Source organism: Eschscholzia californica, unplaced genomic scaffold (assembly GCF_041429995.1).
Source record: "Eschscholzia californica isolate CP2 unplaced genomic scaffold, dmEscCali1.0.p SCAF_4, whole genome shotgun sequence".
Taxonomy (NCBI): Eukaryota; Viridiplantae; Streptophyta; class Magnoliopsida; order Ranunculales; family Papaveraceae; genus Eschscholzia; species Eschscholzia californica.
The window spans coordinates 15,215,606-15,242,308 of NW_028238461.1; the positions used below are offsets into that span (position 1 = coordinate 15,215,606).

Below are 26,703 nucleotides of genomic sequence, written 5' to 3' on the forward strand. Positions count from 1 at the left end.
TGTTAACATGTATTATGTTTTTAGACAGAAGAGAACAGAAGGCCTGTTAAACCCTAGGGTTTTTGAAGAGGCAGAATTTGCACGTGAAGATTAATACCAACAAAACAAATCATTTAATGTTGGATGGAAGTATCAGAGACAGATTCACAGACCTTTCTCTCTCTCTCTCTCTCTGTCTCAAGTTTTGTTTAGGCTTTTACAGAAAGTCTCATTAAATTCTATTTGGTTGGATCTTTCAAGTTGTTGAAACTCCTGTATCAACAAAGAGTCATCATATGGCACAATAAATTTGGACTTGTGGGGTGAAATATATAGCAGTGTTTGAAAGAAAATAGATAAAGAAATTCCCATTCATAGTGAAATAAGAGATTTACAATTACACACTCTTTCAACATTAAACCAAGTACAAGAAAAACACATTTAGACTAGTTAACATAGACCAAACCCACTTGATCAAAACATAAAATTTATAGTGGGGGGAGTGGTCAAATACCACCACTACCAAAATATTCCATCACTAATACTTTGACAGAATACACTTACCACAGTTTAGACTATACTCACTAGTCACTACTACTACACTACTACTCTCTCTCTCTCTAGCTTCCCACACATAACAAACAATTAAGGGTACCCTCTAAACTAAAGGAACCCACCCCACAGTAGAGAAAAAAAACACTCCACAATCACATTAATTAATATGATAAAAGGGACATCTTAAAATGAGCCCCTTTTCTCCAGAGTTGACCCAACCCAACCCAACCCAACCCAAACCCAAACTTACACAATAAATGGTTTACTCACTATAACTATGACTATCTAGTACTATATATGGTTATAATTCCACCCAACTACACAGCTAGAAATAGCTGTTATACCTTTTTTTAGGGTTGTTAATGGAATTGTCCTCCACTATAGGTCTGCCCAAAGGACCAACCAGCTGGGGCAACATTGTTGGAGACCACACTAGCACCATCACTAGTTATGACCTTGAAAGAAAGACTTTGTCCATTAAGATATGAGTTGCTTTGCCAATTTTGACCCCAATTTCTTGACATTGGTTGCCATCCTGTCTTTGATCCTTTTATCATTACTGCATGAACATCACCTGCCCCTCCAACATTTGTTACCAAAACTAGGTTGAAGTATGAATGTCCATTTATTGTGAACCTTATTCCTCCTCTCTTCATGCATGGAACCCTGCAAAAAAATACCACCAAATATTTTAAAGAAACCTAATTAGATTTTCATCAAAAAATTGCATGTCATATAGCAACCAAAGTAAGATCAAAACAGAGTCTAAGATTTAGGGAAAAAACATTTCCTCTTTTTCTAACTTTAAAATATGAAGACAAACAAGTCCTAAAAGGTCTATAAAGAAGGGTACTAGGGTGACATGCATGAGCATCTACCTTTAATGTTGCCCTAATAAAATAGGCAAAACACCCAAGTAGCAAAAATTAACCAACACCCACATACCTTCTATAAGAAACAGGAACAATTCCAGCTCTATATTGAGCAATGTGTTGATAAACAGGTTGAGCAAGATCAAAATGGTGGAGGGGAGGATTACACCAACCCCCTTCATTATTAGGTAAGGCATTGTTTGGTGGGCAAAAATTAGTTGCAGTTACCACAATTGAACCAGGCAAACACCATCTTGGATCATTAACACATTTAATTTCATAACAAGAACCACATGCTAAACCATTATTAAACATTGCTGTACTTAAAGCTGCTGTATTTGTTCCATAACCTTGACTATAAAGATTTCCATACCCACAAGCACCACCTACAAAAAAAACAGAGAATTTTTTTAGGGTTAAAATGGGTATTTCTTAAAATGTATCTAAGGGCACAATTGAGTAGAAAATTTTAGGGGTTTTCTTTGTTAGTGTTTTTGAGCATACCCATTGTGCCAGAAGCATCACCACCACCATAGAAGGTTGCATGAGCATTAACCCAACCAGCTTCATCACCATACCCATGGACATAGGAAACCATTGAAAGAAGACCCATCAAGAGAAGTCCAAGAAAACCCATTTTCCTATTACACCAAGACTGAGAGCTTGAAAGATTCTAGAGAGAAAAAAAGTAGGGATAGAGAGAGAAAGCTTTGGAAAACAGGGGAGAGTTTAAAGAGTGAAAATGGGGAAGTGAGGGATTTGTGAAGAGAAATGGAGGGGTGAGGGTAGTATTAAATAGAGGTTTGAGGAGAGTAGTGATGTCACAATTAACTGATTATTTTAGCTGTTGGGACCAAAACCAGACAAGTGGTTTTGAGGTTAAAACAAGGACAAGAAGAGTGGTTTTATAGTTTTTAGAGGTTGAAAATGGTGTGGTTTTGTGGTATAGTTGAATCCAAGTGGGGGTGGGTGGGGTATAGTGGTTTTGTTTGAGAACAGTAAAAACTGTCAGGTGCACATGCAACTACCATTTGCCGCAACAACAGACCTCTCCTTGACTCCTCTCTTATTACTTTCTCTCTCTTCAACAGAACTTGAACAGAGTCACAGACCTCATTTTCTCTCTCTTAGTTCTTTCTCACTCTTCTTAAGTTCTCCCTTTTGAATCCTCTCCCAGCCCTCTGCCGATGTCCAACATATCACTTGAGTGTGGAGCAATTGGAGAGAGAATTTTGAGAAAATATATTCCAGGGCCGTGCAGTGCGAGGTGCGGGCCGTACGCCCGCACCTCGCACTGCACGGCCCTGCAATATATCACTGGAATATATTTTCTCAAAATTCTCTCTCCAATTGCTCCACACTCAAGTGATATGTTGGACATCGGCAGAGGGCTGGGTACGCCCGCACAGGGCCCTCCACCACAAAGGGTCGTTTTCAAGTTTTTGGCCATTTATTAATCCTATTAAACCGGGAAGGGTATAGGATTAGCATGAGTTGTGAAGTAGTTGTGCACCGTTTATCTCTTGGGCTAGAGGTCTTGGGTTCGAGTGCTACCGGTAGCACTTTCTCTTAATTTTTTTGGAAGAGGTCACATTGAAACGTTAATGGTCAATGATTCAAGTGGTATAATATACATGTCAACAAAAAAAAAATGGTATAATATATAGTATTTTCATCCCAAAGCCAATAAGGACAACAAAACTATTCTCTAACTATCACAAATCTCCTTTCTCTCAGTCTCTCTTGCGACATGATATTTCTATAATTTTTATCGCAACGCAATTTGTTCTTTGACACATAACTTTCTTTTTAATCCTTATTTTTTTTCTCCTCTCTAAAAATTTTCATTCTTTCTATCATATGAATCTCTATCCAAACTCTCATTATCATTCATAACTAAACTATAATTTAATGTGTGAGATGAAAAAGTTAGCCACAACCTTGACATACACAAAAGCAACCGAATGCGTAAAAAAAATTTAGATTTTACGTTTGCTTATACAAGGGGGGCCAACTAAAAAATTTGGCACCGAGCCCCCGGATTCTCCGTCACGGCCCAAATATATTGTCACATCGGCGGAGGACTACCAAAATAGAAGATGAATAGAATTTTTGTTCTGTTTTCACTCATAAACCTTTTCCTTTTCTTTCAAAAATTCAGTACATTCAATTAATGTATAGAATACAGAATAAACACGTAACTGTCATGATAGTGGTGACATGTAATATGGTACAACACATTAACAAAATTAAAAGAAGAGTTCATGAATCTATACAATAATATTACATACTTTGAAATCCATAAAACTAAATTTGAACAACAATTATCTCTATTTTATTCATTAAACACACACCTATAAATTATACAGTATGAGGCAAATTTAGAAGATAAACTACAATATTTCTAGTCAAATCTCAAGTAATAAAGCATTATAGTATTTGAGAAAAACATACGAAAAAATGACCAATTAAGTCATGTGTAACAAAAAAAAAAAAAGTCATTTATCACTTTAACGAATTCAATTTGGAATACTCTCGTGCCGAAAGTTTAAGTGAAGCAAAACTTATAAGGAGTGCTAGATAACCTAGCATTTTCAACCTACTAAATTACAAAATGAACGGTTAGATTTTATCTAAGTTTTCATTTTTTTGTTAAGTCCCTAGATTAAGAATAGCTACTTATGTAACATTTCTTATTTAAGAACAAACATTCTTCCAAATTATTATTATTTTTTTGATAAAGTTTTTTTTTTTTGATAAAGAACATTCTTCCAAATGGATAACTACATTTATGATGTAGCCGTTTATTTAGACCAAGGGGGGGAGGTTGGGAGGAATGTGAATGGATTTAATACAATAGATGAACAAATTACTACTCAAAAAACAAAAACATGTGCATGTGAGAAGTGTTTTATTCCTTCATTTTGACTAGTATTTGAAGAATAAAAATAGTAGAGAATTATCACTATTACTAGAAAATTATTATTTTTTTCGCCACATGTTTGGTGTAATGGTTGAATTTTATTTTGTAACATTTTTTACATGTATATGTTCGACCTTTCATAAAAAAAAAAAATGTACATGTTCGACATTTATGTTACAATACACGATACTGTGGGTAAAATAAAGGAAAAGTCTAGTGGGTGAAGTTATTAGAATGGAGAGAAGGTGAGGGGGAGAATTTGGTCTCTGTCTTCTCTTTCTACATTTTCATATCTCTGTTCATGACTTGAAAGGGACTCGAACTGTTTTCTAAGTCTATACGTACCTTTTGCACATGCATCCTATTTTGCTTCTTTCACTCTCCCCTCTATCTCTCTCTCTATCACGGATTTTTCAACCACTAAAATGTCATGTTTGAAAAATCCAGCCATTCCAAATTTCGATTGTACAATCAAATTTTTGTTTTAGCCAAACAATCAAAGCAATATACAACCACAAAAAAAATTTGTGTTAATTTTTTAAGTTTATCACTGAATCATAAACTCGGATTGACCTCAGACTATTATCGTAGTCCCTTCAATGGTTGTCTACTTGTTTTTTTCTTTTTTACGTCGGACCAAGAGTCATTACATTCGATATGACATAAATATATCATGAGTAAATACATAAATTGGATAATCTCTATAACTGACATAATTAAAGACGTTTTGGATCCTAAATGTCATATAAAGACCCTTAAAGTTGTTATAAGGGTTGAAAGCATCTTTATACCTTTAGTTGATCACACCCATTAACACACGTTAATAAATGATTGACTTAGGAGACATCTTTATTTTTAGTCTAAAAATTAATTGATTATATTTTGCCTCCTAATCTTCATCTTCACCTCACCTTCACCGTAACAAATTCTGCCCACCGAACACCTTTTACATTTTCTCTCCCTCCCTCTTTCCCTTTCAGCGATGCGAGTGGTTCCTTCGCTGGAACCACGTTCGCCTAAGACAAAGTCGATCTCGAGGAAGAACGGGGGGGGGGGGGGGGGGTTCCAACAAAATCCTCGATCGAGAGTTTCGTGTCTGGTTGGCCACGAGAATTTTCATCGTTGACCGGTCACGACATGTAAAGAATACGTGTCGTTGCTAGTTGATCGCGAAACATTTCAGAACGACCGCCCATATATAATACCCTCGAATATCGGGGATTACAAAATCTTCGAGGAGGGTTTCGTTGGAACCCTTCTTCGAAGTCCCCTTCATCCCAGACGAGGGAGTTCCGCCAAAAGGAACCTTCCCTTTGCTAGGAGAGAGAGAAATGAGGAGAGAGAGAGTTTCGCGGCTACAGTGGTTAAAAGCGGTAGTGGTCGGAGGTGGTGATAGAAGAAAGTGGTGAGTAGAAGTGAGAGACACAAATTTGGATAAAACATAAACAAGTCGATTTTGGCCTCTAACCAAAATTACTCCATACATCACTTTAATGGACCGCTCCAATCTTTATTCTAGAGAGACTATTTTGGATGCCACAACGTCTTTATGCCTTCAACTAAAAATTGTGTATCCCAAAGCACCCTCCTCTTTAAAGCGGGTCCAATCAAATTTATCCATGGACCACAACAGTTTGTTCTGCATTAACTAGTACCTTGGAAGAGGATCAATGAACCCATTCCCATTTTCTTTTGTTCACCTTAGATAATAAAATGGTCCTATTAGAGCTTATGATAATTGGATTATACCCAATATGAAAATAATAATGGTAATAATAATAAATAAATAAGAGAAACAATTCAACTCACTCGTCGGAGTGGTCTAATATTAACGACCATGATGATTTTAGATTATTTACTTTTGTCCGACTCATCTGCATAGCTAATTTCAGACCGATTTCAAGTCTATTGAAGTCAAACGTTAACTATAGATTTGTAATGACGACTCGATCTTTGAAATATTTACTTGCAATGATTGGTGTATTTACAAAATGGATATGTCAAATTCTAACATTACATGATGGAAAAAAACACCACGCCCGATAATTGTATTGAAATATTAACTAATATTCCCCATTTTCATAAGGGGAGGATTTAGCTTCGAATCAAATTAATCCAGCCACTAAAGTAGTATGGATAGAGTATAAACTTAGCACCCTCTAAGGAAATATTTTTGGTTTTCTCCTTAGTTATATTTGACTAAAATTTCCAATTATTCTTAGTTTTGAAAGTACACAAAGTTTAATAGAAAGTAGAATATTAATTAAGTGAAAATAAAATGAATACATGATGGAAAAAAACACCACGCCCGATAATTGTATTGAAATATTAACTAATATTCCGCATTTTCATAAGGGGAGGATTTAGCTTCCAATCAAATTAATCCAGCCACTAAAGTAGTATGGATAGAGCATCAACTAGCACCCTCTAAAGAAATATTTTTGGTTTTCTCCTTAGTTATATTTGACTAAAATTTCCAATTATTCTTAGTTTTGAAAGTAAACAAAGTGTAATAGAAAGTAGAATATTAATTAAGTGAAAATAAAATGAAGATAAATAAGGACTTCTCAAATTATATATGAACATTATCTTTTAACTGTCATAACCAACTTGTCATTTGGACATTTGCCAACACTTAGAAACTCATTTTTCTTCAATTTTGATCTTGTCTGTCTTCTTACTAATCTTATCCCCAAAATCAAATGTTGATGGTATAAGAGATTTGGTTTATGTCTTGTCTCTTTTATCCTAACCTTTCATTGCTCTCAAGGTTCACTCTATACCTACAAAATTATTTTCTTACCTAAAAATTCCAAACAAGATATAATCTCTGTTGTTGTCCCTCCAATGTTTTGGGAGCCATATCTAGTTTAGGATAATAAGATGAGTCTAGTCTTTTACTGGAAAAATTAAGATCTAGGTGGTGATTGTTTTTTCTCTAAGTAGACATGAAATTTGTTTATTCGAGTCATATTTCAACACGATCATTTTTGTGATGTCTTAATATTGATCTAAAAGTTATAGTGGCTATCTGGATATATGTACCGAAAGGATGAAAAAATATGCTTATTCCATGTAATATATGGGATTTATGTCATATTTATGCTCCGTAAGTAATTTATATTCTTTATAGTAGTTGCAATCATAAATACTTATGTGACCAAAGAAAAGTCATGTGTATTTGTTTGTATAAGAGATGCATAATAGCATGATAGAGATATCACGTGACTCTACCTCGTAGCTTGTTATTTGGACTGATATATGTGCATCTAAGATCATGAATGATGCAAACAATCAATTAATGATACAACGAATCTCTACGACCGGGGATTACACTTCTAGTCACGTGTAAGATGTGTACTAACATATTGAGGCAACACGCGACGACTTTGACATTCTAAATGTTCAGTGGATGATAATCGAGTTGCACAAATTTATATTTATAGAGTCCTTCCAAAATTTTGAGAGTAGTACATATACTGCATGTTTACCTAAGGGTTTTGACATCACCAATTAGGGAGATGATCCAATACTTTGGTGATGTTGGGCTCCTCGTATTATCGAGCGGGATTGGGCTCAATAAAATGTCACACAGTAGAGATCTTCCCTTGGAGTCAGTCACAACTCACAATGTGTCACCTAAGTCTTGACAACAATGTCTAGCGCATGGACGTCCAACCCAAATAACTTTTTTTTTTTTTGCGGAAACCATCCCAAATAACTTGGTAGGGTTAATAGAATTGCCGAATTATACTTTTGCCACTTAATACATTAGATGCCCTAGAAAATGAAAACTTTTCTTTAGAGGAAAATAAAGTTGATGACAAGCAAACAGAGCTAGGGATTTTGAAATGACATTAGTCCGTGATTAGTGGCAGCTTTTATTTGAAAAGAGAAATGGGAGAGAATTTTGTATCCTTCTGATAGATTTTGTAGGGTTCTTTAATTTATTTGACTTTGAAATAATCATATTTATTCTTACTACAAGTTTGTTGGACTGTCACATAGAAGTTTGGTGGAGTGGGGTGAGTTCTAATTCTAAATGTTGTCTTTAAATTTGTTATGGTAAGTGTTAAGAGGCTTTTCATGATGAAAATGACCATAAATCATGATTTAGATGCAAAAGGAAAAGATTGGGGCTTCTCTACGACCGTTATAGTTTCATGCATTTTCGAAATGATTTTCTTAATATGTGTTCTGAAACAGTATATTTACAGTAATTTGTGGCTGTCGAATTCACACAGTCAATTAACTAAAACTGGAAAACGGTTCGATATTTCCAAAAAGAAAAAACAGTTGCAGACATATATATACGTAACCGATGATTATGTTTCTGAAAGGTTCTCGAAGACCTTTGTTGCTGACAGTTAAATTAAAAGTAGTGAGTGTAAAGTTCACTAAGATTGTCACAATGGATCATACTTTTCTCTTTTCCCCTAAAATTTATATATTCCTGAAAAAGTTGTCTTAGATTCCCAAATTGAATTTTAATCTCAAAGTATATATAAAGTTTCATATCCAACAAACCCTCCTGTACCCACATAATATCCCCTTTGGTTTTCATATGAATAATTTTAGAATCTTAAATCTAAAAAAGAATGTAAATCAGATTAGTGTGTCAGACAAGATCCAAGCAAATCTTTAAGAAAGACAAATTAATTTTGGGAAATATAATTTAAGGCAGAATTTGATTTTTGTCATCAACTTTTAGAGCGCACATGAATGATTGAATGTAAGGCGAGAAGAATTGAGTATCAAGATGGTGTTTGGCAATGGAAAATGAATGAGAATTGGCATCCCGAAAACAAATGTGATTCCTAACGGGGGACTCTGGGTGTGGTGGGTTTTCAATTTCGTTAGTGTATGAATCGTTAATCAAATAATTTACGAATAAAATATTGATATATATTAACCATATTTCTGACCAAATAATCACATTCTAAAATGGGGAGTGCTACAATGACAAAATCATTGACAAAATTCTTGACTTAATGACTCACTTTCACTAAATGACAAAATTTTTCTAAAGTTTGACTTTAATCTAGATTGTTCTTTTACCCGTGTGACTCGTCAAGTCATAGATTTTGTCAAAAATACCTTTGTACACTTAGCATTTCCCTTCTGAAATAGCTATTCATGGTACCCGGATTTCTTTATCGCGCCAACATAACTTTATGTGCAGGAGCATGATCTCACGGAGTAAAGTTCGACTTGGCACTTTCATCCTATTACCCGTGCGACACTTATGCTCACGACCGACACGAGTCGAGCACAAGTCAACCTTTACCTTAAGTTGCCCAAGTACTACACCCTGACTCGAGCAAATCAATGAAGTTCCTTGGTGGCGCAATCACTCAAGGAACACTATCGCAAAGTACCTAAGACCTTGCAAGAGAACCCTACTCTAGTCCACACACACGTTTGGTGGAAAGGAACTCTTATTGATCAAGAACTCTTACGTACAACCCTTATATGTGCACTCTTGGCACGCGTCTCAAGTCCCTCATCTTGAACTCTAACTTAGTTTGAACTTGGTTGGTTACAAATGAGGACCCTTCCTCCTTATATAAGTCTTGGGACACATTAAAAGGACACGTTAATACAAGGGACATTCTAGATTACTCTACAAACTAGACATACCTAGATGGCTAGATTACTTTTACAACCTTCCGGCTTACTCCAGAGCTTCCCCAGGCCTTCCAGAATGTTCCACCATGATCCAGAGTTCTCCATAAGATTCCAGATATTTTCGAACGGTCCTGTCTTTTATAATACTCTTGAGTCCTCCACCTAGGAAGAAGAGGGTTACAATGGCACATATTTTAGTCTAAACCGTGTGCCAAAATTTTACCCCGTGACAATGAGCTAATGAACTCTTTCACTCCCTTATGAAACTCCGAAGCTCCACGTTCGTGGTGATATTTTGGTATTTATTTTTGGATCCTTAGAGCCTTAAAGAAACTCCCATAAACCATAAATCTAAAGCAACTATACATTATTTTTAAGACATTCATTTGATTATTAGGAAATAAATCCAAACATTTTAGAAGGCTTTGGGTACATCATGAGAATAAACAAGTAAAATATCAAATGGTGATTAAGGGGGCACCAAGGCTGTCATACCATAGATACTTCAATGCCTATAAATTATTTATACCATAAATACATAAATGATTATTATACATGAGGATTGGTAACATGACCTCTTGGATTTCAAAGGTGAACCTTCGAATCGAGCTACCAGTGGTAATGTGGAAATCGGTGAGTGTGTAAGACCGAGGTTAATGATAGAAAGCCATGTTTTCTTTTCGTCTACTTGGTGTATTTTCTTCAGTGATAATTTGGTTTAAACCATCATTTGCGATGAAATAAATTGCCAACCATTAAGGAAATATTTTGTTGATCCAAAACTAATCTAAGCGATCACATTATACAGTGGAGCAGTCTTCAGACGGATCGATGAATCCATCCTGCTGTCCGAATATTTTTGAAACTTGTTTCCTCTATCTCCCATGTACATATGGAAGTTCAAGAATAACCCATTTACCAATATCTGTATCCTGAAATTGAATTTGATTTGAATGCTTTTTGAACCTAAATTCGTTCTCTTTTCAATCATTTGGATGGGAATTCCATAACAGAAATAGGGTTTGAACTTGAATCCGATAATTTGCACTTATGAAATTTGGTTTGATTTGAAAATGATTGAGTATTCTCAATCAATTGGAAGAATCAGTCCCTTATGTGCTTGAAACTGTATATGGACATCATATTCGTATTTACGGAGTCAGAATCTTCCTCTGTCCTCTCCTCTCTTATCTTCCCCTTCACAAGCAGAGGGACCCCGACGAGAAAAATCCAAAATCCTCAATCCTCCACTTGCCTGAAAGAAAAACAATGATAAGGGAGGTTTCAGTTTGCAGAGAAGGAGAGGGTAGTTGGTTATGCAGAGAACTTTTCTAGACCACTTCTTTTTAAACTAAATTCACCATCTTTTGACTAATCCAATCTTATAACCAGCAGCCAATAAATGTATGAATCCATCATAATCATTGGAACATAACATTCAAATTAGAGGGAATAGAGGCAAGACCTTGCAAAAGTACTATCAGTTAGGTCTACAACACCTCAAACTTAGTAAAATGCAATCTCAGATTTTCAAGTACTGCAAACACTGTACATACACCATACAAATTTGAACAGGATTTTAACCTCAAATTAGATACTGCACCGAACATGGAGAAGAAATCGAACTACCGATAGCCAAAGAAAAAGGGAATCGGGTGCCACCCCAAGAACCAACTCATTGATCTTCGCTTCACCATCGTTTTAATACTGGACCCCCAACCTTCCTTGAGCCACTGACTGCTTCTTGTTCCGATGACCTCCCATAGAATATCTGAGATGAAAATGATCCGCTTTTACCTAACTTATCTGGAGTCTCCTTACCTGAATCACCTTTAAATGAAAGATGCTTTTTTGGGCGATTTCGGTTTAAAAATAGCATATTATTGCGTGGAGATGCATGAAGAGCACCTTCGACGCAATCTCCTACCTGCCCGCAACTCCAAGGCTTTGATGGACCTTCCTCTCCAGATGGCTTAAGCCTTGGAAGACCATTCCTCGACCTTGAAATTACCATTGACGAACTATTCTCCTCCGACCTTGCACAAACTGGGCATGGAGGATCTTGCTTCTGCATCTTTGGGGTTGCTTGCTCCAAACAATCGGCGTGGAAAACATGTGAACAAGGAAGAACTCCGGTAACTGGCATGTCGCCAGTTCTAACAATCCTTCGGGAACTCCATGGAGATCTCTGTGACAGGAACTTCTCACATAATCCACATCTGACTCCTTCTGATAGATCATATGATGGGCCAATACTTACAGATTCCAACTGCTCTGAAACATCTGTGAAATCCATACTGCTGCTGCCACTGCTCCATAGATGTGTTTCTTTTTGGGTAGTAGAGGAACCAACTCCTGGGAACCCAGAAAAAGACAGGTTTTCTGCAATATCTTGAACAGATTTAGCATCAAAGCGGTGAGTACTGTTGTTATCGTTAGGTATTTGATAGTTAGATGGACTTCCAGCTGATATTGGTAGATGAGTAGTTGGGTTCGAAAATGAGATGGGATGAATTGGTTTCGACATGAAGCAACGGCGATTTGAGAAATTCCGGTTGGAGGAAATATATGATTTAGCAATAGGCTCAGACTCGCTACCATCTGAACGGGAAGAAGTGGAGCCCCCACTATACGGGAGGGCTGAAGTTCCCTGAAACAAAAAATGGAACGACGTGCAAAAACATCAGAACAAAAGTTCATTTGATCAATTAAAAATGAACTTGATATGACATTCAAAAGATGAAACACGTACCTCCATAGATGGTGTAAACACCAATGGCCTCGGTGCTGGCTCTAGCAAAAGGTGAAAGTCAGTAAAATGTAAAATTAGCAGTAGCTATACTTTTTTTTAATTGTAATCAAATAACAATAGCCTGATATAGAACACAAGCAATATTCAAATAGTTATATCCAATCACATGTAACATACGGATGTGATTTCAATGGATACTACATCCGTATGTTACATGTGATTGGATATAACTATTTGCTGCTATACTTTGTGCTGCATTAAGAATAACCACTTGGTTTCTGTTTTGTTTAAGAATACGATTAGTTTTTATTGTCTAATTTCTGTACTTGATGTTACAAAATAACTAAAAGTAGAAGTTGCCTCCCAATTTTGGGTAAAATCTTTGTAATGAGTTCTCCTCTGTAACTTTGTTTTATTAGGTTTATCTTTAATAAGAGTTGAATTAGTTCGACAACTATTTATGTGAAGATTAACTAAACATACTGTGACCCTTAAGTACTTCCCAGTTGATTATGTAGAGAATGCTAACTTCCTGAACATGTACTTTATCAGTGATCAAGACTCAAGGTACTCACACTTAGGCTTCAATTGGTATAAGAGGATTTTTGAAAATTTTCCCCCATTCTATCACATGGACAAGTTTCTACCTAGTCCAATATGAATTGCCAAAACAGGGTTTCTACCCTATCTTGCAATGATTACTAAACAATGGTCAATGTTATAGCCCTAAAATTAACACTACAAAGAATAAATGGGACGTGAAAAAATTCTCTAGATAGCAAGCACAAAACTACAAATTTCAGTTTCCAACCCGTGTTATATTGTATGTATTTTTTTACAAATGAAAGATGAACCTATTTTCTTACACCCAACCAGCGTGCAGGCTGCAGCTACCTGAAAAGTGTCATGTAGAGTCATATTTTCTTTAATTTCAGCTAGGACAATCATCAAACTCATAACATAAGTGTAGTATGATCAGAGCACAACAGTAAACGAATTAGGACGAAGTCAATAGATTACTTTCTAGAAGAACCTCGAAATACTCAAGTCAAACAACAGTTGCAGTTTATTATGACAGTTGTTATTGGTTAATGTAAACAAGGACTGGCTAATAGCTGTTTTAATCTTGAAGAAGATGAAAGTAAAACTATTACAATAGAAATACCTCTCATTGCTCCAGATGCTGAATCATCAATATTAGAACCTTTCATTGGAGGTGTCCACTGCTGGGTTAGAAAGCTGTCAGTCGGGCTGCTAAAATAAGAACCAGCGCCATCAGATGCAGAATGACTACGAATATGGTGTTCTCTAACTCTCATTGACATTCTACTTTCCTTACTATTTGATGAGAGAGAAGACCCATAAAGTTGAAGAGCACTATTTGACCCAATTGGTAGCTCTTCATTCTCGAAGCTTTGATCCCATCTTGTTGATAATGGCGGCGAGAAGCTTGTGTTAGTTCTCCAGTAAGGTTCGGTTGGACTTGGACCCATGGACCATTCTCTGCTGACTGAATTGGACCCATGTGGCCTAGCAGCCACGCAACAAAGGGACCCCGTCTTAGCTATGTTGTGTTGAACTCACAAAAGGCAATATAATTTTCTACTGAACCTTTCAAAACATGCAGTGTGCAACTGAAAGCATAATTTGACAGATATACAGGTAATTCCTATCTTATAACTAACTTATTCACAGGTAACGAGGTTCCAACAACCAATTTAAATAACTCGTTATTGTGCAGATATCTCCTTGCAGCCAACGCCAATGTTTTCAAACACCAACTGGTCAACCCTGCTTGTGCTCTATCCCTCTGTCAGCCTAACTTCCGGAACAATCAATCACCTGGCATGAAACGAATAAATCATAATACTAAGCGAACTATGGGAGAATAAGGTAGACAATCATTTGAAAATAAAGACTATCAAGTGCTTTAAAACTAGAAAAGTTCAGTAAGTGAAATTTAACCAAATGATCAAATCCAAATCAAGTCATAAAACACCACAAACATAGCGTGCATCGAGGTGTTTATGACGTTTTATCCTGCAACTCAACACAAATACATATACGCACAAATGCTATTTTTGTTACTTCGCCATTTAATGCTAATGCTTTATCATCTTAACTAGTAGTTAGACTGTCGATTGGCTTCTCCATCTAGTTGTTAATTCCTGTTGGGCTGCTTGTTTAGTTCATTAACATCAATATGCGATTGAAACTAATAAACTACAGGAAGGAGTTTCTAGGGTTTGATTTGGTTTTGAGGCTCAAAGTCTTGCTACAGCTACAACGACCAATATTTGCCTTACTAAGGAAAGTCACCTCAAGCCTCAAATTTCTTTTGAAAACATCGAAAGCACTTGCCTACGAAAGTTCAAATGCACACTAAAACTTGACACTGTAAGCCATGTCAAACAACTCTGATAAACATATGGCAGCTTACCTAATGAGACTGTCATCTTTAACAAAGAATATGTAAAGAACGGATATAGCAGAGACCCAATAGCTCATATAATGAGAGGAAACTATTTGCAGAGTTCCGTTACCATTAATGGGTTACTAAAAAGATTTTCTATTGACACAGTAATCCTGGGTATTTCAGTCTTATGGTTCTTCATCACTAAAATGAAACATCAAAGTCTAAAAAGATCACTTTTTTCAATTTCTTTAAACATACTACAGATAGAAGGTGGTACTTAGGGCATTAAAAATCAAAAAAGGAAAAACACAGACAAATTCAACCAAACTGAAATAAGCAGAAAACAAACAAGTCTAAAACCAAAAATTACACTAATTGAAAAGAAAAAACATCTAAGAACATAAAGCAACTTAAAATCAAAGATAAAAAAGAACTGTTCTCAAGATAATAGAATAGAAATAATCAACCCCACATCAAGAGAATGATTGCTTCCTCACAGTAGTTTTATAAGTAGTGAATATTTCAAAGACAGATAAAACCTAGATAGAGAAAGAGGGCAAAACCTGTTGAGTTGCAAAAAGTATGAGAGAGAGATTGAATTGCTCTGAAATGAACAGGAACAAAGAAACCCTAATTTTTCGGACGGAGAGAAACACGAAGAGAGAGAGAGAGAAGAGGAAAGAGAGGGAAAGTGGTGATTAATTAAACGAAGTGGGTTTGTTATCTTTTTTCAGCTAATCAGTTGCTTTGTTAAAGTGGCAAAGTGATATTCTCCACTACTGCCCCCAAACTTTCCCCATTATACCACTTATATCCCTAATGATGCCATTTTTTTTTTTGAGAACTCGACTACGATATAGGTTAGTCATTACAAGACACTGATGCATCGTGAAGATGTAATAAGTACGATAACCACCTAATTTAAACTAATAATAAAAGAGGTCTAAAGCCCAACAATAAAGAGGCCTAAAGTCCGACAAATTATTACATTATTTATAGTCTAAATTACATAGGATAAATTTTGATGGCAAACTGCTTCCACCGAGACTCGATCCCACGACCTCATGGACTTAAGAGGGGTGTCCAGCCGCTGCACCAAAGGGTGGTGGACAAAACGCCCAAAAACAAATTCACCATGGGAGTTCAATCCGCGTCAGAAAAAAATTCGTTGCAGGTCCATACGCACTTTTCGTGTTAGTTAAAAATGGAGGTTACAGAACTCGGTGTACTTTAAACAATATTTACAAATTTGTCATGAAAGAAAATATCATGTTTTTCTTACTTTCCAATAATATACAAATGAGTCATCCACTAAGATATTGACACGTCATTTTTTTCTTCCTTTTCGGTAAAATTACATATGGGTCATCCATTAAGATAATGACACGTCAATATTTTTTTTCCTGGTAAAATTACAAACGTGTCATTCACGAAAGAAAATCCCGTCTTTTATTATGTGATGTACTACTGTATATAATAAATTTTTCTATACATTCCTTCCACAACTTAAACTATTTTAGTGAAAATTATAGGAAAATTTGTTATATACAGTACATAATAAAATTTCCTATACATTCCTCCCAAACGATTTTAATGAAAATTATAAGGAATTTTGTTATGTACAGTACATAATAAAATTTCCTATACATTCTTCCAAAACTTAAACCATTTTACTGAAAATTATATAGAATTTTGTTATGTACAGTACATAATAAATTTCTTATACATTCCTTCCAAAACTTAAACTGTTTTACTGAAAAATTATAGGGAATATGGTTATGTACTGTACATAATAGAAATTCATACACTACATTCCTTCCAAAAGGTAAACCATTTCACTGAAAGTTTATAAGGCATTTTCTTATGTACTAGACATTTTGTTATGCAGTACTGACATCTTTTTATGTACTTCGATTTGGTTTAAGGATACCAAATTTGTTATTATTCGATTTAATTTTTAAGAAATCCTATATCTAGATTTAAGATTTTAAGATCCAGAAACTGATCATAAATCATCAACGATCCCTGGAATTTTAAACTCAAATCGGAAATTTCTTCACCAATAAATTTTTTCATCAAATCTATTCAAGAAATCAAACCCTTCCAAAATCAAACTCTTCCAAATATTTTCAAGAAAAGAAACCCAAACTTGTTCAAGAAAAAAAATCCAAATTTGTTCAGGGAACACTTCATGTAACTTTGATGAAGAATCCTTCAGATTTCTTCTTAAAACCCTATCAATCTTTGCTTCATTGATTTGTAGATAAAATTTTAGTGAGAGAAGAAATAAAATTTCTGTAAATTTTAGAGAGAGAAATGATGAATAAACTATAGAGAAAAATAACAAAAAAAGAAGGTTTGACTGTCAAAGTACGGTGCAAGAGTAAAAGAGGAAGAAAAAAAAAATAAATTTACAGCTGAAAGGAAAAATGTCAGAAAAACAATACACAAACTTTGGATCTGCGTCTAATTTCCTGTACACGCTGGGACATAATCTCATTGACCCATGACTTATTGGGGCTCCAACCAATTTTGGGATATTATAGGTACAAAATTAGAAATGGAAATTTAGGGTTAACACCACCACCGCCCACAACCACCACCATTATGGTTTGAGTTAATTCCTATTTGGCCCCCTACTTTGTGACCAACTTCCTTCTTGGCCCCCTATTTCTTGTAAGTCCAAATTTGACCCCCTTTTTAAAGATAAATGCCTTAATTACTCCTCCTACAAATTATATGTTTCAAAATAAAAATAAAAAACCCTCCACCTCACCGCACTCTCTCCACCTCACCTCTCTCTCTCTCTCCACCTTACCTCTCTCTCTCTCCCCACCTCACATATCTCTCTCCACCTCACCTCTCTCTCTCTCTCTCTCCACCTTACCTCTCTCTCCCCACCCTTCTCTCTGTCTTCTCCGACCAGGTCGCCGGCCGGCGACCTGGAAAGATAAAAAAATTCCTTAGCCGGAGTTCCGGTCTGTTGAAGAACAGACCAGATCGGTGTGTTCTTCAACAGTCCGGAACTGGTTTGCTGGTGTGTTCTTCAACAGTCCGGAACTGGTTTGTTGAAGAACATACCGAAACAGATATGTTGACGAACAGACCAGATCTGGTATGTTCTTCAACAGACCGGAACTCCGGCGAAGGGAACCCCTTCGTCGGAGTTTCTAGAGAGGGTGGATTTTTTATTTTTTTATCTTTCCAGGTCGTCGGCCGAAATTTTTTCCGGAGTTTTTTATTTTTATTTTGAAACATATAATTTGTAGGAAGGGTAATTAAAGAATTTATCTTAGAAAAGGGGGCCAAATTTGAATTTACAAGAAATATGGGGCCAAGAAGGAAGCTGGTCACAAGTAGGGGCCCAATAGGAATTAACTCTTATGGTTTTTTCTTTCTTCTGCTTCTCCCTACTTTCTCTTTCTAAAACCCGAAGAAGGATTCCCTTTTACAGGAGGCTTTTCTTCAGTGAAGTGGTGATTCCCTCCTTTACTGAGGAAGGGGGTAAAGCCCCCATCGCACATATGCCAGGAGTGGGTATTCTTGTAAAAAAAGTCGAGGAATTTAGAACTCTTCATGGACACCCTATTGTGTCAGAGCCCATGGACAATCGAAACCTGAAAGAGGGTATACAGCGGGCTCGATGAAATAAACAAGTCAAATTTGGGTTTTAAAGAGTTCTCCACCATCCTCTTTTAACCTGGTGTTTAAATATTTTTCTATATCACCCACTTATTAAATCTCCATCCATTTAATAATACAGAGGGAATAGATGTGCTTTAATTCATCCATTGCTTGCTTCTCTTAGAGCATCTTCAATGGGACACTCTAACAAACACTCTAAAAGTTTAGTTGTCAAGTGCCAAATGAAGGTTCTCTTTCCTAAGTTTCAATATAGAGACACCCTAAACTTTTCTTGTCTCCGATGGAGATCTCTAAAATGCCTATACTCAGTACACATGTCATTTTTAGATTTCAGAGTGTCTCTCTTGAGAGCCTCTCTTAATAAATGTTTCACATCATTATAGAGTGTCTAGTAGAGTGCTTGATAGGCCTAAAAATAGGTCTATTCCCGCAAGTATACGGGGTCAAGTTATAGTATTTCTAATAATCAAGTATCGTTCCAAAGGACAAGCTATTTTACCTAAATCTCGAATTAAAACCCCCTTTTAAATTTTTGATTTGATTTGGAAACTACTATAAAAAAGAAAGCAATACTAATAGACTAATAAGAATGAAATCAAGGTGAGAAGAAGAATCTAGGGTTTTCGATTTCACCACCTAAATGGACTACTTAAGACAAGCATTCAATCAACAAATCACTTTTTGTTTATAACTCAAAACCTAGCTTAATGAACTAATTAGGTTTCAGATAATATTCTTTAATAACTCAATTCAAAATCAAGAATATTTGATTGACTATCATATAAAACTAAATTCCTACACTATCATTCATTATCTAAAAGGCATATCTCATCTAATAATTCAATAAAAGCATGAAATATCTAATTATAATGCATGAATGATAATAAGGTTATAGAAGCAACATGAAATGACAATCAATAGGCATTGAAGCTCAATATAAAGATTCATTGATTTATAACATATCTCAAAATAAGTCCAAATATGGGTTTCCTCTACACCCTAGATACAAATTTAGCTACTCATGGAATCTAAACTAATATTCATTGAATTTATAAAGTAAATGGAATTACAAAAGATTAATGGAAAGAAATCACCAAGAATGTTCAAAATCCATATTCCCATGTATCTCCATTTTGATGTCCAATATTAGCTCCAAATGTCTCAAGAATATTACCCAAAACTCCAAATAATAGCTTATTAGAAGATAAAAGAAGAGAAATTTAGAAGAGAGATAGAAGAAGAAGAGATTTTAGAGAAGAAGGTATGGAGAAATTAGAAGGTTCGAAGAAGAAATTAGAAGTAGAAAGAAAAAGTAGAGAAGAGATGAAGGTGGTAGAGAAAGTAGAAGAAAAGAATGGGGGGCTAGGGTTTTTAGTTTTGAAGAGATAGAGAGAAAATGAGGCTAAAATAGGAGAGACATGCTAAGAGGGGAGAGGGAATAAGAGAGGAGAGAGCTTTGGTTGGTTCTCAAAAAGTCTTTATATAGAGTTAGGGTTTAGTTGGGGTTAAATGGTAAATGATGGGAAGTTGAGGGTTATTTTCGGGAAATAGAAAGATTTAAAGGACAAAACCCTAATAAGGCTGGCGGCTAGGGTTTGTGCAATTCATGGGAGAAGGAGACAAGTGTCGGCTGATGAGAGGGGTAACAGATTTAGGGTTTTAACAACTAATGTATAGCCGGATATAAGTTAACAAGTCGTGGTAGAGACAGCAGTCGTCTGATCTTGGTGCGCTCGGATCTAGAGGGACGATACAAGGCCACGTGTCCCGGAGCACGGTACGTAGCTGCTTCGGGCAACACGGAAGCACCAATAAAAGGGCCAGATGCACAACAGCCGTCCGATCTCAAAAACGCGGAAGGGAGAGGCTGAGATTAAAACGTTGGATCGGGACCACCAAGTTAAGCTGCAGCGCGCTCCACCGGATCAGGCCTATAGTGTCCATTTCGCTGCTTAGCAAAAACACGGGATTTAGATGCACCAGCCTCTAACAAGCGACACGTGTCTGTAAGCATACCGCGGGCCAGAAACTTGCCCGACATTGTACCGAATGCTGACCAAATGTTGACCTAACTTTGACTTCACATAATTCCCACATCCGGACTCCGATTTGATTTCCGTTTCTCCTACGGACTCGTCTCGACCTCTACTTTTCATCCATGTACTCGCATTGGCCAAAATACCAGAATGTCCTTGACTCCAAATGACCAAACTACCCTTTGTATCAGTTTCTAACCGTTTTTCATACCAAACTCTGAAAAAGATACCTAATCAAGAAAACCAACCATTTTATTATAATAAAGACTTGAAACGAACTAACTCGACTAAATTAAACGACTCTGATGGGACATTTTCATGACCCATCAGTGCTCCATTGGACAAGATCTTTTTGCAAAATCTCTAAACATCCTAAGTGGCGCTCTAAGTTTAGAGTTTGGGTATCCCATTGGAGATGCTCTTAGTCTCTCTTTATATCTTTAGTCTCTCTTGAGAGCCTCTATTAATAAATGTTCCACATCATTATAGAGTGTCTAGTAGAGTGCTCCATTGGGCAAGATCTTTTAGCAAAATCTCTAAACATCCTAAGTGGCGCTCTAAGTTTAGAGTTTGGGGATCCCATTGGAGATGCTCTTAGTCTCTCTTTATCTCTGTACTATCTACGACAAGACATATACTTCATCAGTATTTTTCGATCTTTCCAATCTATCGACGGCTCAAAAGTAAACTCTTTAAGTAGTAAAATAACGAAAAAGTGGAGGTATGGGCCAAAATATTTTGTGAAGAGTTTAACTATAAGTAATCTCTTAACTATCCCATCAAATAAGTCGAGCCATCACTTTTAAAACAATTTTTGTTCACTTACGCGGATGATGTTTACATTTTTCTGGTAATAACAAAACTATCCTTTTGTACAGATAGTTGTTTTCTTTTTATAAATATATATTTTTTTCTACAAACTATTGTTTATTCTTGAAAACCAAATTTGTTCTCATGAGTTATGATGTCGTATTTCGATTTGTTCTGAATTTGATGAAGCTTTAGTATTTTTTATATTTGTTTTGGATCGCCACTTTGGGAAAACAAGAATATTTTCTGGATGAAAATTTTAAAGAGAACATGTGGATTTTGTCAAATTTTCCAGAGCAACACAACTTTTCTTCTTCTCATCCACGACCACCACCTCCGACCAGTCGGGGTGCACATTTAGTATCCGAACAAACCAACCCAAACAAATTTGGGCGGTTTAGGGCCCGATCCAATGACTATCTGGATTGGTTCAGATACTAAAAGATCAAAACCTAGGGGTTTAGTTCGTTCTATGGATTTGTTTGACGGATAATCGAAAAATCGAACCAAACCATTTATCATTATCTTTTATATATATTACATATGTAAGAATATATGATTGGGCATGATGGAAAGTGGAGATTCAATTGTTTATCGTCTTTTTTTTTTTTTATCTTTTTCGAATGTTGATAAATTATGTCGAATATTATTCACGTACATGTAGACTTAATGATTTGTGAGATAATATTAATTTTTAGCACATTCTAAGTATAATGTAGTAGGTTTTAAAGTTGAAAACTCGAAATTTTGTTCTTGGCAAAATTCTAACTTTTGGTTTTGTTATCCAACCGAACCAAACCGTTCATGCATAGTTTGGTTCGATAACCGAACCAAACCATGAACGGATTGGTTAAGATTGAGATTTACATAACTGAACCCCCTGGATCGAAGATGGATGGGCTAAAAAAGTCGGTTATCCAACTGATGTTCACCCCGACCGGCCACCACCACCATTTCTCTCATCTTTCTCTTTCTTTAGTACCTTTCTCTCTACTAAATCTCTCCCTCTCTCTATAACTTAAAGATTTTTCTCTCTCTATCTCAATCTTACTGCTCCGTAAAGAGACTACGTCGAAATAGTAGGATTATGAGAGTGAGAGGTAACCTTAAAGTCTGAGACAAAGAGAAAGAGCTTAAGTAAAAGAGAGAAAAGAACAAATGATGATGGCGGTGGTCGGAGATGATGTCCTGGGTGGTGGCCAGAGGTATGGTTGGAAGAGAAGAGATGAGAGAGAAAGATTTGAAAAAAATAAAAAAATGAAGGTCGTCGGCAATGACAGTTTGCCCGACCCTTACCGACATGGAAAAGAATTAGTAGTAAGGTTGGGAGAAACAAAAAAGAAACAAAGAAAAAGTCTACTCAAAATATTGTATCCCGGATTTTTGTTTCTCCAATGCGGAAGCCTTGTTTGATCTATGTTTGATAATCTTTTTTATATCTATGTTTGATTTGTTTTGATACACATAGATGTTTCTTTATAAATGTTTGTGATGTTTTGCAAATTAAATCAGTGGTCTATTTGATACAGTAGTTTGTTCGATACAAACAGTCATCCTATTTTTACACAAATAGGCACATGTTCGACACAAACAGTCGCTTGTTCGACACAAACTATCGTCTGCTCGATACAAACGGTTAGACGAATGGGACAAACAGGTTATGTGATTAAAAAGAATGAGAAGGGAAAGAGAAAAATAATAATAAACCCGCAACAGTTCTTTCAAAATAAACATCAGTTTGTTCAAGGGAAACTCTAGCTTGATAGACCAACAAGTATTTTTATTAGCAACACAAGTAGAAAATAAATAGTTGCTTGTAATCAAATGAAAAAAAAACACTTCGAAAAATAATCATCTTTAAGCTGAAAAATGACATGGCAAAAAAAAATCAACAAAGAACAGTACAAGAATACACCAAAAACAACAAAATGTCAAGACAAAATAATTTTTGGGAAAAAATCATTGAAAAAACCATAAAGAAAAACAATGAGAAAAAAAAAAATGTAAAAACGATCAAAAAGCATCTGAAAAACAAAAAACCAGCGAGACAATAGTAAGAAAAAATAACGAAAAAACAATTTGAGATGACCAAACAAATATCGGGAGTGCTACATGTACAAGATCCTTGACAAAATTTGTGACTTTATGACTTTTTTTCACTAAAAGATTGATCAAAGCTTTTCAAAGTTTGACTTTGATCGAGACCATTCAAATGACATTTTGTCTAAAATCTTGTCGAATATTTTTTGTACATTTAGCATTTCCCGACAAATATTTATAACAAGTTTAGAAATGACATTTAATATTATGTGGAGAGGAACGAGACTAGGATATACAATGTGATTATTATGTTGTCTTTGTCCTTTTAGTAACTTTACACTTAGTGGACTGAACAACCATTACAAAAAGATAGTGTTTTTTTTGCCATTAAATCTGTCATTGCCTTTAAAATAGTTCAGTTTTATTACACAATGCTGGATCTTTTGTTCATCTCTTACTAATTAAGTAAACAAAAGTTAAAATTCTCTTATCGTTATACAAAAGGCTCAACTAAAATTTGGCACACGACCTCTAAATCTCATTTACAACCATATTTGTTAGCTTAAGTGCAATATTTCGAAACTTTTATGTAACGCCAACTTTAAGATAGTTTCCATTAAGGAAAGTTTAGCAACTTATGTTGGACGTCTTGTAACAATCCACACAATTCAACATAGATGTTTCATTTTTTCTATGATATAAAAGAGCAATGGATTCCCTTTCTAATTCAAAAGGAAATGAGTTTAGGACCATTAGTGTGCCATTTATTTTTTTTTATTTTCTTAAAAATGGCGTTTTGCACTGGTTTAAGTTCGCCGATAACAAAATCCTGAAAGTGAGTTGTATCTCAGAGATAGAGCCTTTAAGGGATGCCTCTGAAATGTAGGCAATTCTCTGGTAAAGTTGTGCTTCAAAAAATATGAATTAAATAAATTTGTCAAAAAAGACCGCAATTTTGTGGCATAAAAAGTATCCCTGGGAATAAATTCTCGAGAGAATTTATGTTTTTTTTGTACATTTTTGGGGTATATTACTTTTTAACCCAAAAATTAACTTGAGCAAATAGTGCCCCCTAGTCTTCATCTTCTCTATCACCTTCACCACTACAACTTTCCACAACCGTCATTCCAACCACCATTGTCACCTCTTCTCTCTCCTCTCTTATTCTCTCCCAGTCACTGTTACTGTCTCTCTCGGTTACTCTTTTTCTCCCTCCCCCTCTCTCTCCATTGCTCTCACTATCTATGTCTCTCGATCTCTCACTGTTTCTCTCTCAATCTTTCATTGTTTCTTGACCATCTCTCATTGTTTCTCCCTCTCTCCCCCTCCCTCTCTCTCTCTATCTCTCTCTCTATCTCTCATAGACACTGTGCCGACGAAGGGAAGTGCTCCCTTAGCCGAAACCAGACATCGAGGAGGGTTTCTGACGAAACCCTCTAAGGATTTCGTGGCCACGAACTCAGTGATCTCCACTGAGAGATCTATACATACTGCAAGAGAGGGAGGGAGAGATAGAGCGAGAAAGAGAGATAAAGACTGTGAGAGAGAGAAAGATAAACTAATCTACAGAGAGATTTTCCTAAAGCGAGAGAGATGAGAGTGATCTACAATGAAAGAGTGAGAGATCTAGAGTGAGACCGACATAGAGATAGTCAGTGAGAGCAAAAGAGATAGTGAGAAAGAGAGAACGAGAGAGAGACCATGAAACCGTGGGAGAGAGGGAGATAGAGATAGTAAGTAAGAGAACGAGAGAGATGGAGGGAGAGAGAAGAAGACTAAGGGCCAATGTTTGATCAAGTCAATTTTTGGTTTAAAAGAAGAATATGCCCTCTAAATCGATGTTTATTGTCTAACTCATTATGCCCAAAGATTTTTCTTTGTTCTCCAAAACCTCCGCAAAAAAAAATTTCGAAAGAATTTGAGAAAACTATACCCACAATGAACGGTTCAGATTAAAATCAGATTCTCCACAGTTTGAACAAAATCTTTGTCCATGAAACCAAATGGTGTTTCTGTTAAGGATGGATGTCAGACAACAGGAATGTTAAAGAAATTAAAAAGACTTCTATTTATATTTCAAATTCAAATATGTGTGGGTGGGTTGGTGAGTTTTCAGTTCAATTCCAGCTCATGTGGTGGCTATTGGAGTCAATGTGCTTATATTATCTATACCAAAATTGGTAGAGCAAAGAGTTACAACTAAAGATATAATACAATAGTAGTAGTAGAGTATTACTAAAAATGGTTATAGTTTTCAAAAATAATTAAAAGAATATTAATTATGACACTTTATTGTAATTTTTTACGATAACAATAATATGTCGATACTATTTTAGTAAGTCTGGAAAGCAGTTGCAGCAAAAAAATTGTTAAAAATCAAAATGTAATGAAGAAAAATGTGAACTATATAAATTTTCCAAAGGCTGGTCAACCTCTGCCCCCAACACCATATTCCCTTTTTGTGCCTCCAGGGCTACTTTTCCACAATCTTAATAGTTTCATGTTTGTTCACATTTAGCATGAATGAACACTACTTTAGAACTTTCCTTTGGTAAATTAGGGTATGACAATTTTTATGTCCAGGAAGTGTTATTTGTCTTAAAAATTGGGCCACCACATACCAAAGGTTGATGTGCCTTCCATCCATTGGGCAAGTCATTTCTCTCTCTACATGATCTCGGTGTCAATCACGCCAGCTTTCAGTCTCTAGTCGACCCCATTTCTTGAGCAACATAACATTCTTCTTCTACGTGTATTTCTACTTTCCAAGTGTATCAAGGAACATAAACCAAAAGGTTTCTATAAGAAAACATGAAAGGGGAAGAAATATTTGAAGCTCTGAAGTTCACTTTGTTAAGTATAATATCACATGTCCGTCCTTCTACGGGAGAGACATGGCTTGAAACCTTAATAGTAAAAGGAAAATACCCGACGATGCAAGTACACCCTTGTGCATTGTCTTGAATAAGACAAGGGGCAATTTTATTTTTTCATACCCACTCGAAGGGCGTGAAAAGACAAAATTTCCTTTTGTCCTATTAGCCATG

General features: G+C 35.8%; 2 protein-coding genes across 3 annotated transcripts; both read right to left on the reverse strand.

Annotated features, from left to right (window-relative positions):
• Positions 1–320: 320 nt before the first annotated feature.
• LOC147543098 (expansin-A10-like) lies at positions 321–2,632 on the reverse strand. Its single transcript, XM_086633791.1, has 3 exons — positions 1,911–2,632; positions 1,480–1,792; positions 321–1,200 (listed from the first exon to the last, which is right to left on the reverse strand). Exons 1-3 carry the CDS (start codon positions 2,041–2,043, stop codon positions 894–896), a joined length of 753 nt encoding a protein of 250 aa, XP_086489917.1. The 5' UTR covers positions 2,044–2,632; the 3' UTR covers positions 321–893.
• An 8,690-nt stretch (positions 2,633–11,322) lies between these two features.
• LOC147543099 (uncharacterized) lies at positions 11,323–15,914 on the reverse strand. Of its 2 annotated transcripts, none has more exons than XM_086636733.1 (4): positions 15,689–15,914; positions 13,875–14,551; positions 12,710–12,750; positions 11,323–12,607 (listed from the first exon to the last, which is right to left on the reverse strand). In XM_086636733.1, the coding sequence occupies exons 2-4, from the start codon at positions 14,200–14,202 to the stop codon at positions 11,648–11,650; spliced, it is 1,329 nt and encodes a 442-aa protein (XP_086492859.1). In that variant the 5' UTR covers positions 14,203–14,551; positions 15,689–15,914; the 3' UTR covers positions 11,323–11,647. The 2 variants fall into 2 exon arrangements, with proteins under 2 accessions (XP_086492859.1, XP_086492860.1); XM_086636734.1 differs by having other exon boundaries at positions 12,710–12,744; positions 15,689–15,865.
• Between the last annotated feature and the right edge of the window lie 10,789 nt (positions 15,915–26,703).

What these genes read in the sequence shown, in the direction of transcription:
- LOC147543099 (XM_086636733.1), bottom strand. Translation starts at nt 14,202, where the DNA reads ATGGGTCCAAGTCCAACCGAACCTTACTGGAGAACTAACACAAGCTTC. An exon ending in AGCATCTGGAGCAATGAGAG is followed by an intron (nt 12,751 to 13,874) that starts GTATTTCTATTG and finishes ACCTTTTGCTAG; the next exon opens with AGCCAGCACCGAGGCCATTG. An exon ending in TGTTTACACCATCTATGGAG is followed by an intron (nt 12,608 to 12,709) that starts GTACGTGTTTCA and finishes TTTTTGTTTCAG; the next exon opens with GGAACTTCAGCCCTCCCGTA.
- LOC147543098 (XM_086633791.1), bottom strand. Translation starts at nt 2,043, where the DNA reads ATGGGTTTTCTTGGACTTCTCTTGATGGGTCTTCTTTCAATGGTTTCC. An exon ending in TGATGCTTCTGGCACAATGG is followed by an intron (nt 1,793 to 1,910) that starts GTATGCTCAAAA and finishes TTTTTTTTGTAG; the next exon opens with GTGGTGCTTGTGGGTATGGA. An exon ending in GTTCCTGTTTCTTATAGAAG is followed by an intron (nt 1,201 to 1,479) that starts GTATGTGGGTGT and finishes ATTTTTTTGCAG; the next exon opens with GGTTCCATGCATGAAGAGAG.